Here is a 16,321-nt window from a genome sequence, read left to right as displayed (position 1 = left end):
TAGTTTATAATATTATTATGTAAAAGTAAAAACTTGAGGTTTGATGTTACTATCTTATTCTGCTGCACCAAAGGGAATTGAAAGTCATTGCCTTTTTGTCTTTCTTCCCCTTGCCCCACACTTTTCCCTTCCCTTTTTCTTCCCCTATTTTCCTACTATTTTCTTTTGGATTTTTATATTATATATTATTAATTTGAAAAAAATAAAATGTACAATCTAGGGGAAAAAAGATCCAGTGTTAACAGCACTGAACTGCCTGCCTATTATTTTAGACAAATCTTTGAATTTGAACAGGAAATCCAAGAAGAAACCAGCATGGTCGCACAATGATCTCTCTGATAAACTGAAAGATAAAAGGGATAAAATACCAAAACAAAAAAAAGGAAAAGGGACACAACTATGGCAGAATATCAGAGACTAACCCAAAAATGAAGTCAGGAAAGCAAAGGCTCAGAATGAAGATTTGCAACAACAGTCAAAGATAATAAAAAAAAGTTTCTTTCAATATATAAATAACAAGAAAAAGGTCAAGGAAATAGTCGGTCCACTAAAGAAAGAAGATGGCAGTAACAGGCAGTAGAAAGAAAGCAGAGCTGCTTAACTCATTCTTTCCATCAGTTTCCACACAAAAAGAAACTAGCCTAACTTACCAAAAACATAATTGTAAAAGACAGACTAGAAATAAAAATTAAAATAAGCAAGAAAATGGTAAGAGAATGCCTATCTGATCTTGATGAATAAAAATCATCAGAACCTGATGGATTACATTCCAGAGTTCTAAAGAAGCTGGCAGATGTTACCTCAGAATCATTGTACCATATCTTCAAAAAATCATGAAGCACCAAGGAACTGCCAGAGGATTGGAAAAGAGCTGATATTGTTCCTAGCTTCAAAAAAAGAAAAATAACAAACCCTGTAAACTACAGACCAATCAGTCTAACATCAATACCTGGGAAGATATTGGAAAAAAATAATTTAAAAAACCCAGATCTGTGAACATCTAGAAACAAATAAAGTTATAACTAGTAGCCAGCACAGGTTTGTTAAAAACAGACCATGCCAAACCAATCTTATTTCATTCTTTGGCAAAGTGACTAAATTAGAAGACCAGAGAAATGCTGTGGACATAGTATACTTAGACTTTAGCAAGTCATAAGGGAATGGAAGGGGAACTCATCAAATTTGCGGATGACACTAAACTGGCAGGAATAACAACACCCCAGAAAACAAGCTCAGGATCCAAAATGATCTTGACAAGACTTGAACAATGAGCCCTTTCCAACAACATGAAATTTAATCTGGAGAAAAGCAAGGTTTTACACCTAAGCAGGAAAAACAAAAAGCACAAGTACAAAGTAGGTGATACCTAGCTCAAAAACAGTAAATGTAAGAAGGACCTTAGAGTCCTAGTGGATGATTACTTAAATATGAGCCAACAGTGTGCTGCAGCAGCCAAAAAGGCTAATACAATCCTTGGTTATATAAACAGGTATAGAATCAAAATCATGTGAAGTATTAGTACCACTTTATAAAGCCTTAGTAAGTCTACATCTGGAATACTGCATCCAGTTTTGGTCCCCACATTTCAAAAAAGATATTGAGACTTTGGAAACAGTGCAAAGAAAAACAACTAAGATGATTATAGGCCTGGAGACAAAAACATGAAGAATGGTTGCAGGAATTGGGTATGGCCAGTCTAGAGAAAAGAAGGACTAGGAGTGACAAGATAGCAGTATTCCGGTATTTGAGGGCTGCCACAAAGAAGAGGGGTCAACTTATTTTCCAAAACACCAGAGAGCAGGATAAGAAACAATGGATGGAAACTATTCAAGGAGAGAATCAACCTGGAATTAAGGAGAAATTTCCTAATAGTGAGAAATATTAACCATTAGAATAGCTTGCCTTCAAAACTTGTAGGTGTTTCATCACTGGAGGTTTTTAAGAAGAGACTGGACAGTCACTTGTCTGAAATGGTATAGGGCAGGCATGAAATGCTCCCAGTTTGGACTGAACTGATCCAGTAGCAATGGCGGCTGGTAGTTCGGAGAACCGGTAGCAAAAATCCCTCCCCCCACCCATGCCCAGCTGAGCCGCATGATCATCAGAAGTTTTTTTTTTACTTTTAAAAGCATTTTTTTCTTCCGCCAAAAATGCTTTTAAAAGTACAAAAAAAGCCTCTGATGATCGCGCGACTCAGCTGGGATCGTCAGAGGCTTTTAAAAGAATTTTTTTCTGCAATCTCTTCAGCCAAAGAGGTTGTAGAAAAAATGCTTTTAAAAGTTAAAAAAAAAAGTTGGCCACATCCACCCAATCACATTACCCACCCACCAAGCCACGCCCACAGAACCAGTAGTAACAAATTTTACATTTCACACTGGTATAGGGTCTCCTGCTTGAGCAGGGGGCTGGACTAGAAGACTTCCAAAGAATTCAGATTTTTGTTTACATGCTTAGAACTCTGTGACTAAGTATAATACAGAAGCATTGCTACTTTGAAAAAGGTCAAAGACATTCCAGTACATAATTGTATAAATATGTCATAAATAGCTTACATTCAAATTTGGTATAGTCAGATTTATCTGTTGGTTGCTTTGGTTGCTAAAATGCTGAATATTTATAAATGGCATATTTTTTAGAAATTGATTTAATGTCAACTTATTGTGAACAAAGCCATTATTAGTGTCCTATTTTTCAATGGAGCATTCTGTAATTATGTCAGTGCTACAGAGATATTACATTTCAACCTGTGAATAGCTATTGTTTTTAGTCTCCCTACAAACAGGTCTAGTTCAGGGCTCTCCAACCTTGGCAACTTTAAGAGTTGTGGACTTCAGCTCCCAGAATTCTGAGGAATTCTGCGAGCTGAAGTCCACAACTCTTAAAGTTGCCAAGGTTGGAGAGCCCTGGTCTAGTTTATATATCTGATGGAGACTTGCTTTAATTCCCATCAATTTCAATTCCTTTGAGATTGGTTATAAGTCACTTCTTTCAGTGCCATTGTAACTTTGGACAGTCACTAAATGAACTGTTGTAAATCAAGAACTACCTGTACTGTTTTTAATATTGACTGAAGCTGAGCTGCTCCCCCTTACTTGCACCAAGGCAAGAAGAAAATGTACTTCTCTGTCTTCTGTAAAATTGATAACAATTTCTCAAAATGCAATCAGATCAGATTTTAGAGAAGAGTCAGCAAGGTTTTCCCAACCAAGGGAAATATATAGAAGAAAATACTAATGCTTTAATTTCCTATGATCAGAGAAAAAAGGTAAGAATTGACTAATAAATGGAATTTCCAAATGGAAATTACAGTTCAAAAAACATACCGTGCTAAAAATGCCATTCCAGAATTTTGTAGAGTTGTTACAGGAAACAAGTGACTTGGAACTGAAAATGCATATTAAGTAGGAAGAGAAAAAACAACAACCATAATTTAAGAAAATGAAAAATAAATCTGCTCATCTGCATAGCTGTTATTTGAATTAAAAATTGAATTTACTTGAAATAAAAAAATATGACACTGTTAAAATACTGTTTCCAGCACACAAATACTTAAATATTGTTAAAATATTGTTTCCAGCACTCAAGACTCCTTTAACACAAATATATGTGTGTGTGTGTGTGTGGATAAACTTATAGGTATATCAGTGGTACCATACAATTAATCAAGACTTTGTATTATATCTAAGTATATGTTTGCTTTCAGTAACTTGGTTGTCATACTAAATGTGATATCAGTTATGCAGTTAGAAACAATGTGAATATTAAAATATATGTGTTTGATATCTGATCTGCATCATACCATTCTGATACAATAGAAATAGTACTGAACATTTTATAAGTTTAGGATTTTTTCTTGATAAACTACACATACTTTAATAAATATTATTTTACTCATTAATCTTTCCTAACTATTTAACAAATATATTCATACAATTTTTAAATAAAACATGGTAATAGAACAAGTTTCATCATATCTTTAATTATATTCAATAATCTTATCTATACAATTTTACTTTTTTATATAATCCTATTTTCCTTGAATGGTTTCTAATATATAATATTAATGCTGATACTAGAATTTTGCTTATATTTGTATTTCTATTTTATTTATATTTCCTTTATAAAAGTGTAGCTGACAATGCATATGTATCTTTTGCCAATATTTAACTGAATCAATGTTGATTGTGTTGATTGTGTGTGTATTTATTTCAATTTCTGAAGCCACCCATTTCAATCCAACTCTGGGTGGTTTTTGACTGTGTGTGTGTGTGAAGACAGAAGTATGGTAACAAATTGTTCAAGTTTGTATTATTAAATTTATTTGTGTGAGGAAGTTAAATTGTCCAGCTAGGCACATATGACTATCCATTACATTCATATGTGTTATTTTTGTCCTTTGGTTTTAACAGTTAGATCAGGCTGGACACCACCACCACCTGCTCTACCTCCCAGGCCCTTTGTGTCACAGGTGTGTTAATAATTTCAGCATGATGTTATGCTTAATATCTATCTTAAAAGAGAGAGATAAGAGTTTCTTCTTGCCCAACCATCCCACAAAGCACACAAGACAAAGACAGCACCATTCATTATAATTTTAGGAACTATTCAGCAGTTAACTTCAACAAGACATCCTATAGTTTAAAAATAATAGTATTCAAAGGAAAAGTGGATTGAGAAAATGTCTCCAAATAATCTATTATAAATTGTGTAATTATTTTTCCAAATAATCAGTAATCAATAATAATCTAAATAATTTTCTGCAATTCAAACAATTACTAAACAAAGTTAAAGACTATTTGTATGTAGAAAGTCTTTAATGTTATAACTTACAAGTACTTTTTATACATTTTAATGGCACTTAAGGAATTGAAAATATCAGTCAGCCAGTAAAGCCTGTCCTATACCTTCTGAATCTTTTCTTCATATAATAATAGTTGGTTAATCCTGCTCTTGTTATGCAAAATGCAATTTGAAAAAAGATTCCTACTCATTGTAACTTATTTTGGAAGTGTAAATGATAGTTTCTAATAAAGTTTAATTGCTTGTCTTCGAGGCACTACCTTTAAGATTACTGATGAATTCTGACTGATGAATTCTGACAATATTATTATATTAACTATTATGCCGATGATTTCTAGAAATAGAAGATATATTATTTTTTATTTCTATCACACTTTCGGGTATCATGGATAAATCAGATCTAACTGATATTTCTAATGTTTATAAAATGAAATTTCTATATGTCTTCTATAAGTAAGTGTGTCCATAAATTTTAGATATTTTGTAGACATTGCGGATTAGGTAGTGAGAAGTAAATATTATACAGCATACAGCATTTTATAATAAATCATACTTCACAAATATTTGTTTAATCAATTAAACATACAGTGTGAAGGGTTACTGTCCCAAATGTTTCTTTTCTAATTTTATTGGAATAATAATGGGTAATTTTTTTCTTTTCTATTTTCATTAAATAATGTTGTTTTATAAAGATTTATTCAGAAATAATTTCCTCCATGTTCTGTGGTACATATTCTTTTGCAAATAAGTGTAGGACTTTTGTTTACGCTTATGCTCAAACCTCTATATACCAGTATAATCATTTGCTGTTAATACTGCTTTACGTTTTATATGGCTTGTAAAAAAAATCAGGCTACTATAATCCCTTTAATTTACATATAATAAATAAAAATACCATAGAAAGGTACCAGGTGAGAAACCAAGAGACAGTTAAGTTCTAGTCCTGTCTTAATCACAAAGCCAGCTAACTCACCCTGGGCTATCACTTTCATTGCAAATTATTTCCTGCCAGGAAAACTGCAAGGACTTGTGCAGGTACTTGTCAGGAGCAAAAACTAATTCAAAGTTATCAAACAAAAAACCCAACAAAAATAGTAAAATCTATGAGGATGCATGAATTTCAACTGATTATGATGCCTTTTATGACACGCAACATATTTTCAGACTACTATTATTTTAGCCTATCAACAAATTCAGTCACTATTTGCAAAGCTTTTGTAGCCTAAATGTAAACCTGAGAGGAAAAGGTAGATTGTAAATGGAAAATAACAAAGAGCCAAAAACCTCAGATCAATATTTGGCTTAATTAATTCTGAAGAATTGAAGGGCTTACATATTAACCATTGAAAGCCCCTCTCAGGAATGTTTTGTTATTGGAAATAATATTTTAAAGGTATAGGTCTAATTTATGCAGAAGGCTAGAATGTGCTTTATTTTTGAAATAATATGATCAAGGGCTTCTCATAATATATGAATCACACTGATTTCTTTTGTTTTAAGAATGATTACACCACTACTGTAGATTTTTTATAACTGGGGAAGCAAAAGACCTCCTTGGCAGCCCTTCAGCCCACATCAAGCTTTTCAAACATCCATTATTTCTATCAGCCAAAAATATTGGGCATTCCTGAATACAGGTAGTCCTCAATTTACAACTTTTGTTTAGTGACCGTTCAATGTTGCAATGGCACTGAAAAAAGTGACTTATAACCGTTTTTCACAGTTATGATCTTTGCAGCATTCCATGGTCATGTGATCAAAATTCAGCTGCTTGGTAACTGGTTCACATTTATGACCATTGCTCTGTCCAAGATCATATGATCTCCTTTTGCGACCTGAAAAGCAAAGAATAGGGAAGCCAGATTAATTTAACAACTGGGTTACTAACTTATCAACTACAATGATTCACTTAACAATTAAGGTAAGAAAGGTCGTAAAATGGGGCAAAAGTCACTTAACAAATGTCTCACTTAATAGAAATTTTAGGCTCAATTGTGGTCATAAGTCAAGGACTACCTGTAGTGATGTAGAATCCAGTAGGCAAACATAATACTTTAGCTTGTAAAATTGGGAAAATTAAAAATCTTACTATTAAATTTGCAGCTATAATTTTGTTTAGACAAATAATAAAAAGGCTAACAAATAATAAAAAGAGGTTCAGTATGGAAATATTAAGAGCAGTACTGATCTTGTTAATTTTATGTCGTATATTCAGGAAGTGTTTCTACACAAGTTGCCATTTGACAATTTTCCTTTTATATCTTTCTTTCTCCCATTCTTTGACTTCTTGCTGTCATTTTCCAGGGTCAATTGTATTCATATACTGTCCCACATAACAAAATCTGCTTCTTTTTAAACCAAAGTTTGATTTCCTGTTTAAAGTTTATTACATTTATTCATTTTTCTTCTGAATTCCTACTTCACTTGAAAGTCTGACTGTTCCCCAAAGAAGAAATCTATTCTAAAAATATTCTGCAAGTTTAAAATTAAAATTAAAACTTTACCTAACATTTATTTATTTATTTAACTATTGTTTCTTCTGATCATGCTACATAAAAAGATTGACTCTGATTGTGTTCTGCAGGTTTCTCTTCCTGTCATAAATACTGCACCAAGCACTCTACCCAAATCAAGCTATATGAACTTCAGTCTTCAGGAACAGGTAGACTTTTAAACTATAAATATAGACTCAACAAGCTTTTTTATTCTTCATAGTTTATTTCCCATCTTTTATAAATCATGAGAGCATTTCACAATAGAAAGCACTGCAACCAGAACAACTAGACACAAGAACAGTTTCTTCCCAAACGCCATCACTCTGCTAAACAAATAATTCCCTCAACACTGTCAAACTATTTACTAAATCTACACTACTATTAATCGTCTCATCGTTCCCATCACCCATCTCCTTCCGCTTATGACTGTATGACTGTAACTTTGTTGCTTGTATCCTTACAATTGATATTGATATTGTTTGTTTCCTGATTGCTTATTTGTACCCTATGACTATCATTAAGTGTTGTACCTTAGAATTCTTGATGAACGTATCTTTTCTTTTATGTACAGTGAGAACATATGAACCAAGACAAGTTCTTTGTGTGTCCAATCACACTTGGTCAATAAAAAAAATCTATTCTATAAATCATGCCTAAAGTGGGACCAGAATTCACAATTTCCTGGAGTCTGGTCTGGTACCTTAACTGGTACCAAACTGGCTACACACACAGACACATACACACACACACACTGGCTCACAGAGCAAGAATTGTTACTTTAATAGGTGAAAAAGGTATTTTTAATTGAGGATAACAAATTAATTTTATTTAGTTATGTATTTATTTCTTTATGCATACATAAATGTATGAATACAGATTGGGATGGAGTTATTTATGTATATTTGTTTCTTAGAATAGAGTGAAGTTTTAATCTGTTCAGATATGGACAATGCAATATAAGATCATTTATAATAAAACTGTAGAAATATAGTTTTAGGAATTCTTCCTTCCTTGTAAATTATGTTTCTAAGCATGGATTATATGACGTCTCCATTATATGGATTATATGACGTCTATAAGAAGTCTCCATTACGCCTAATTTGTAAAAAAAAAATTGTGTACAGAACATAGTACATTCATGAGGATATGCAAAAAAAGACTTGTTGTTTTTCTTTGTTGTTTTTCAGCAGCCTTATACACAGAGATATCTGAAAACACGATACAGGTAGTCCTCAATTTACAACCACAATTGAGCCCAGAATTTATGTTGCTAAGTGAGAAATGTGCTAAGTGAGTTTTGTCCCATTTTATGACTTTTCTTGCCACAGTTGTTAAGTGAATCACTGCAGTTGTTAAATTAGTAACACGGTTGTTAAGTGAATTTGGCTTTCCCATTGACTTTGCTTCTCAGAAGGTCACAAAAGGGGATCACATGATTCCAGGACACTGCAACCATCATAAGTATGAGTCAGTTGTCAAGCATCTGAATGTAAATCATGACCATGAGGATATTGGAACAGTCATAAGTGTGAAAAATGGTGATGTCACTTTTTTAAGTGCCATTGAACGGTCACTAAACAAAATGTTGTAAGTCGAGGTCTACCTATATTAATGGTCAAGGACAATTTTTTTCAGCTTAGCATTCTTGAAGTTCAAAAATCTCCTTGGAATTGATATATAAACCCAATTAAATAACCAGACAGAATATGCTTATCCTATTCTTTTGCACTCTTGACTAGCTAGAGAAAGCTTAAATAGAAATTGTTAAAATTGTTTCTGAATCTATCAAGCTTTGTGTGATATAGTTCATTCCTCAAACCATAGAGAGAGATTACTGTATATCCATGAGAACTTAACTTTGTAAAGTCCCTAAAAGATTTCACAAGGATATGAATAAACACTGAGCTACATTGAGGTAAAGCTTTTTTATTTTGTCTGTTAAAGGACAAATTTAATTTTCTCAACATCATGCTGTCATTATCATTATTGCTGCAGCTGGAGAAAATAATAATATCAAATGAAGCATAACTTACTTTTAAAAAACTAACCAATAATTGGTATTTTGGCCAAAGCTAAAAGCCATCCACTCATCCTGTATGTCTCTAAGTATTAAAGCTATCAAAATATTATACATGCTAGTTGGAGTTTATAAATCAGCTTTGTAGAGAACTGGAATTGTTATACACATATGGGTTACATTACTTAATGAGATTCTTGGCTGAAAAGAACATACCAAATACAAATGAAAAAAAAACCAGTTTCCAGAATAGGGGATGATGGAAATGATTTAAAGAGAAGGAAGGATTTTGGCATTGCGCATTGTTTAGCTTCTTTGATTAATTGTATCTGGTTTCTAGACTGATGGGTTTCCTGTAACTGGTTTCATAGAATTATAATGATAATTATTAATTATATTATATTGCCATGGTCAGATAACTGAGCAGCATTATTTTAATATTGTTATTATGCATAGGTTATTGAGAAGCATTATGATATTATATGGAGCATTCTAGAAAAGGACTGAACAGTTTTGCATTTCTTCACATCTTTTGTCTGACTGGCTTACTAAAATGTATATTATATATTTCAGGAGATGGGTGGGAGATAATGTAACTTGGTTCTAAAGCTTGATTAATTTCAATAATTTTTAAAATACTCACAGGAATAACTATATTTAGAAAGCCAGATGGAAAGATAGAATATTTATTTTTATTCATAATGTTATTTAGTATCAAGGTTTTCAGTAGCAAATTAAGATAGACCTTCTTTCTTTGTGGTCTCTTGTTTTTGTGATTTTTCAGTGAGATAGTCTCTTGTTTTTGTGATTTTCCAGTGAGGAGAATTAACCTAGCAGTAGTAGGCAAAGGTACAAATACTTCCAGGCCTCCACTCTAACCCCATATATTTGAGCAGCACTCATACAGAATCTTATAAGACCTGCTATACATAATACGCTGTACATGTAGTCCTTGACTTATAACTACAATTGAGTCAAAAATTTCTGTTGCTAAGGGAGATAGATGTTAAGTGAGTTTTGCTTCATTTTACAACCTCTCTTGCCACAGTTGTTAAGTGGTTTCATGCTCTCTTATATTAAAAATGGGCTGCATGAATTCAGAGCATTCATTCATCTTTTACAGATATATGCATGTATCTGAAATTAAAAATACTTTTGAAAGACTGTTAAAGCTGTAGGGATATCAAAAGAATTTCAGCATTAATTCAGAAGTAATAAACACAGTCTCGGCCCCACTATGCTGCCGGTGCATATTTCCGGATAAGACAAACAGCTAACAAGCAGTGAAACAAATCCAGTTTATTTTCATGCTACACGACAGCTTCTAGTCAACGCCAGATCGATGAAACAAACAAAATCGGCACTGAGGGCATTCGCCACTCAGCGCCACTTTATAGTTCTGCCCTGCCTTAATCGCCAGTGGGGCGTCTTCTCATCATCTCCAGCTGCGGGACGTTTATTTTTTTAAATTTTTTTTGAACAAGTTTTTATTGATTTTTTTAGTTTCCCTCCACACATAAACATGATTTATGAACAGAGTATTGGCCGTATCATATCTTATACAATTCAATATATTCAAATATATTTTACTTAGTTACAATTTTTGCCAATTTGTTCTTTTTTCATAATTTTTATTCATTTCCTAATATTTCCTTGCTCATTTCATTAAATCACATCTTCTTTCATCCTCAAGTTCTAATTTCCCCATTTTTATTAGTGTTCATTCTCTTTCATGCTTTTTTTTTTAACTATTTCAATTTTTATCCTAATATCTTCAAATATGTTCGGGGTTGCCTTTATTCCATTTCATCTTTTTCTTTTCACAGCAATCCTTTCTTCTCCTTCTCACTCCTTTCCCTCCCTCCTTTCATCCTACCTCCTTTCTTCTCTCCTCTCTTACTCTTTCTCTACTTCCCCTTCCTTTCTCCCCCTTCTCCCTACTTCCTCCCTATCTAACCTTCTCTCCTACTCTTATTTCCCCTACCTTTCCTCCTCTCCTCTTCCCTTTCTTCTTTCTCTCTCCCTCCTTCTCCCTTTCCATCTCTCTCCTTCTTCTTATCTCTCACTTCGACAGTTTTATGAAGAGTCAAGCTTCTAACAGTCTTGTTAATACCTTTCTGACAATCATGTGTGTTCCTCCATAGTATTTGTATAAATTAATATGTCACTCAGGACACCCCGATACAAGTGTTCATGCAGAACCTTGTTTATCAGTTGCATGAAAACGACCAGAGCGCCCTGTAGCCCAAATGGCATCACCTGAAACTGGTAGCTCCCCAAGGGACAATTGAAAGTTGTTTTCCATTCATCCCCTTGGTGGATGCATACTCGATAATGCACTTTACGTAAATCAAGCTTTGTGAAGATTTTATCAGTCACCAGGGTAGTTAACAAATCTGTCATGAGTGGCAATGGATATAAAGGTTCTACAGACACAGCGTTAAGACTCCTGTAATCGACACAAAGACATAAGCCACCATCCTTCTCTCTGAAGAACAGTGGAGCCGCCATATGTGATCTGCTACATCGAATGAAACCTCTAGCTAGATTTTTGTTAATGTATTGCCTTAACTCTGTGAGTTCTCTAGGGGTCATTGAATACATACGGGGCTTAGGTAATTTGGATCCAGGTATTAGATTGATGGCGCAATCGGTATCACAATGGGGAGGTAGGGTTTTGCCTTCATCTTCGCTAAATACCCTCGCCAAATTCTCATATGTATCTGGGAACCCCTGTTTAGCTAACAGTAGCAATATTTCCCCCCTCATCCCTTTACCTTGGTCACTAGTTTGGGGTTCTGATCTCAATGCCAGCCTCAACCTACAAAATCCCCCCTCCCACCAGATAGTTGGCTCCACTTGTCGAGCCAAGCAAGTCCCAAAATAACTGGTTCAATCATTTGGTCTATAACCACAAATCGAATATGTTCCCAATGTTTTTCTACTCCCAGACGAACCAGTTCAGTTACATGTGTTGCTGAGTGTCCCCCCAAGATTGATCCATCCATTTGTTCGAATGTGATGGGTTTCCGTAGTCTTATTATGCGGATGCCCAAGTCCTCCATTATTGAGCGACGTATTAGACACCGTGTGCATCCAGAATCAGCTAATGCCCCCTGTTTAACCTCTTTCCCTGTGCAGAGGTGTCTGATGATTACCAGGATTATGAATCGGTATATTGGGTTGCTTACCATAGGATTCTGTATATCTTCCTCTTCGTCACTGATCCCGGACTCCTCGGGAACACGAGCCATCCTGGGTGGAATTCCAACATCTGTGTGCAGAGTCGTATTGCTACTAAGCAATTGGGCCTCTATCCTAAACCGTTCTGGTGTCCTCTGGGGATCGGTCCGTGGGTTTATTCTCGGAGCCTGATGCACACAGGGTTGACGTGCGGAGGCGGCAAGGGACAATCAGCAGCCCGGTGACCCTCTTAGTTGCAACGATAGCAGCAGAATGTTCGTTTGATCTAGTCCTAGTTCCAGTTAGTAAGAAGGGTTTCACTGCCTCCCGATTAGCAGATTGCCTATCCACACCTCGCCATGGTGTGGTACATGTCCAAAACTCCCGCAAGCCAACATCTAATTCCACCACTGCTTTATACCAGTCAGCTAAATGAGGGGCTAAACCCCTGTAGACACACGCATCTCTAAGCTCCCTATCCAGGCCCGTGTGAAATTGATGTAAAAGGAGTCTTTCTGGCCACATTCTCAGCCTCCCAGCTAATTTTTGGAACTCCTTTACATACTCTTTGGCCAGTCTCCCCCCGTTGTGTCAAAGCCACCAGTTCCCCCTCAGCCACTTGCATTCGGGCCTCATCTTCAAACAACTATGGAGGGCTTCCAGGAAAAGACCAAGATTCATTAACTCCCGGGCGTGGTCACTGTGGAGGTCGGCCACCCAATCAGCCACCTCCCCAGTAAGTACTGCCATAATAGCAATGACCATCGCCCACTGAGACGGATATAATCGGCCATAGATGTCCATGTGGCTAATTGCTTGGCTCAGGAACAGAGTCACTTGTTCCAGAGCCCCATCAAACGTAGCCTGTATGGGGGGCCCATGGGGATTGTGGGGTCCCACTCCTGGAGCCCATATGGGTAACAGATCCATAGCCCTACCAATAGCCGCATCATTATGGTCCCTCCTATTCAACCCCTCGTGTCGCCTAATCACTGGACCCATCTCCCTGTCTCTTGTCAGCCTCATTTGTGGTTGATCTGGGCCACGCATCGCCTCTCCTAGGGATATGGCTGAGGCTTCAGGTATGTGATGTTCTTCTCCTCTGGACCACCAGTGTGCCTGTTCTGGCCTGAACTTGGGGCTGGCTAACCAGAGTCTCTCCTCACACATACCCCCAGAGCCACCCCACCTTGCCAAGTGACTGAAGGTTCCAGTCCAGGCTTCCATGGCTGCCAAGAGGGTGCATCTCTAAAGCTTGCTTCCCCAAACCTCTCAATATGTCCATTGTGGTCACTCCACTCCCCCTCCTCGTCCTCGGCCTTTCCCTCCATCCCTGGAACTGGGCCCCCGAGGGTGTGTGTGTGTAGGTAAACAGGGTCCTGTTTTTCCCATCAAAGCTGAGCTGTGCCACCAATGTCCAGATGTGGATTGCGCAACCCCGGTTCCATGGGCATCTTGGGCTTCCAATCCCTCCTCTGTACGCCTTTAACTTCACTTTGGCCGAACCACAGGCTGTTCACTTTCCTCTAGTGTCTCTGCCACCTCCTCCTCCCCTTCTGTCACCGGTGGCTCTGGCAACTGCACCCCATCCAGTGTGCCCTCTGCCAGGGTCCACTGGCTTGCCACTAACCATCCGCTATAACCAGGAATAGAAAGAAGCACCAACTTTCTCTCAGCCCCGCTATGCTGCCGGTGCAGATTTCTGGAAAAAGACAAACAGCCAACAAGCAGTGAAGCAAACCCAATTTATTTTCGTGCTACACAACAGCTTCTAGTTGACACCAGATCGATAAAATGAGCAAAGTCAGCCCTGAAGGCGTTCAGCACGCAGCATCACTTTATAGTTCTGCCCTGCCTTAATCGCCGGTGGGGCATCTTCTCATCATCTCCAGCTCCGGGGTGTTTATTTTGATTTTACCACCAATGGTGTCTATGTGGTCACGGGGTGTCGACGTCATTGGTCCAACTCACATCAAGTGGAAGCATCCACTATGCCGCCGATTTGCCTGGGCACAGGAGTTGTCCTTTACCCAGCTATCCCACAACACGATCCCTTCTATCCCCACCACTGGTACCATGAGTGAAAGGCCTATCCCCATCACCTTCACCCGTGCCCATCATTTCCTGCCCTGTAGTATTTGTCTGGTGTGCGACACTATGGACCTCTCCTCAGGTCATCATGGTGTTGAGCATTGCACAACGCTCGACACACAGAGTATTCATATCAATCCTCTTCTCTGAAATTTAGAAATCCTCTTCTCTGAAAATCTTACCCTTTCAATCTTCTGAAAATCAATAAAGATCTGTCCCCCACTCCCAAATGCTGGAATAGGGGAAGCTAAATTTAATTGTTATACCAGGCTTTTGGTTTTAGTATTTGTGGGAGTTTAATTAATTTGGTTTTAATGTTATTGTACATATAAGGGTATTAGCTCTAAGTTATGTGCTGCCCTATGTTTGGTACAAAAAAGTGGCTATATAAATGTTTTAATAGTGTTTTTTCATACTAGAACTTTTTAAAGATTAATTCCACAAAATCTATATCCTGAGAACTGGGATCAGAGCTGCTGGGTTTCCAATTAAGGTGAGAGTGATTTGTGGCCCTGAAAGCACTAGTGGAAGTCACGATTGTTCTGAGTTAGTATAAAGCCTTGGATCGTTGATAAGATTGTCATTAATTGTATACAGCCTATTCAGAAAGAAAGTACAACAGGTAGATTGGACCGGAGGCCCTCTGAAATAATGGAATAGTGGCTCCTGCTGTTATTAACCCTCATGAAAATAAAATGGTGATATGAGGGATATCCTACACTTTTATATGAGTGTAGCTTTTTTATGGAGGGAATGAAAAGTAGTTCAATTAAAGATATATGGATTAAGAAGGTTGAAGCCTTCACAAAGGACATCATGGAGAAAGGATTTAAGGAAACTATGGAAAAAATGGAAAATGCTATATGTGGGATGATGAGTGAAGATCTAGACACTCAGAAAAGGGAGGAGCTAACAGAAGGAATGGAGGAAAAGATAGAACCAAAGAACCAGCTAACAAAAGAAGAAGCCAAGGAGGAGATAATAATAAAAATAATAGTGATTGGTGAATTAAACCAGAAAAAAAATATTTTAAGAAAATTGAAAAGAGAACTGGAGATACAGGAAGATACTTTTGAATGGGAGATAGGGGTTTGGGCAGATACTTTGGAAGCTAGGCAGTGCAAGAGGGTAGAGATGGGAGAAATACTTAGATTGAATAGCCAAGAAGTAGATGCAGACAGAGAGAAAAATCCAAGAGAGGAATAAGTAAAAAAAAAAAAAAGCATAGCAACTAAAGTACTGAAGCGGGCAAAAGACGGATAGAAAGGAAAGAGTTTATCCTTTTTTCTTTTTCTTTTTTTTTATGTCTTGATTTGCTTTTTTTCTCTTTGTTTCCCTTCTTTCTTAGAACAGTGGCATGATTAGAAGTTAGATAGAAATGCATTTTAATAATATTGTGATTGGCATTGGAATAATATATTGAAACATAGAGCAATTAAATAATAAAAGAACATACTTTAATATAAACACGTATATTATTATCAGAATCATATATATTTGATGTTTGTAAAGAATATGATTTGAATTATTTTGTATGTCTAAATAATATTGGGATTGGTATTAGAATTGTGTATTGAAATATTGAATAATGAAATAATGAATGGTTATATCTTTTTTATGTAAAAAGTTTTATTTTCATTTTCCAACAACCTATTCAATATACAGTCTCTTATTCAACATTAATCATTAACTTTCATTTGTTACTTATTCGGACCTGCCCAGCTACCACTTCCTT

At 36.3% G+C, this 16,321-nt stretch overlaps 1 protein-coding gene across 1 annotated transcript in view; it reads left to right on the top strand.

The window, feature by feature from the left end:
* Positions 1-16,321, top strand: part of REPS2 (RALBP1 associated Eps domain containing 2) — a 201,226-nt gene that overhangs the window by 159,985 nt on the left and 24,920 nt on the right. The window contains exons 16-18 of the mRNA XM_058186758.1: positions 1,147-1,149; positions 4,410-4,468; positions 7,385-7,462. Of these exons, the coding sequence (XP_058042741.1) occupies positions 1,147-1,149; positions 4,410-4,468; positions 7,385-7,462 (140 nt within the window). The remainder of the gene's footprint in view (positions 1-1,146; positions 1,150-4,409; positions 4,469-7,384; positions 7,463-16,321) is intronic.

Source organism: Ahaetulla prasina, chromosome 5, assembly GCF_028640845.1.
Source record: "Ahaetulla prasina isolate Xishuangbanna chromosome 5, ASM2864084v1, whole genome shotgun sequence".
Classification (NCBI taxonomy): domain Eukaryota; kingdom Metazoa; phylum Chordata; class Lepidosauria; order Squamata; family Colubridae; genus Ahaetulla; species Ahaetulla prasina.
This window is presented reverse-complemented; position numbering and strand designations above follow the sequence as displayed.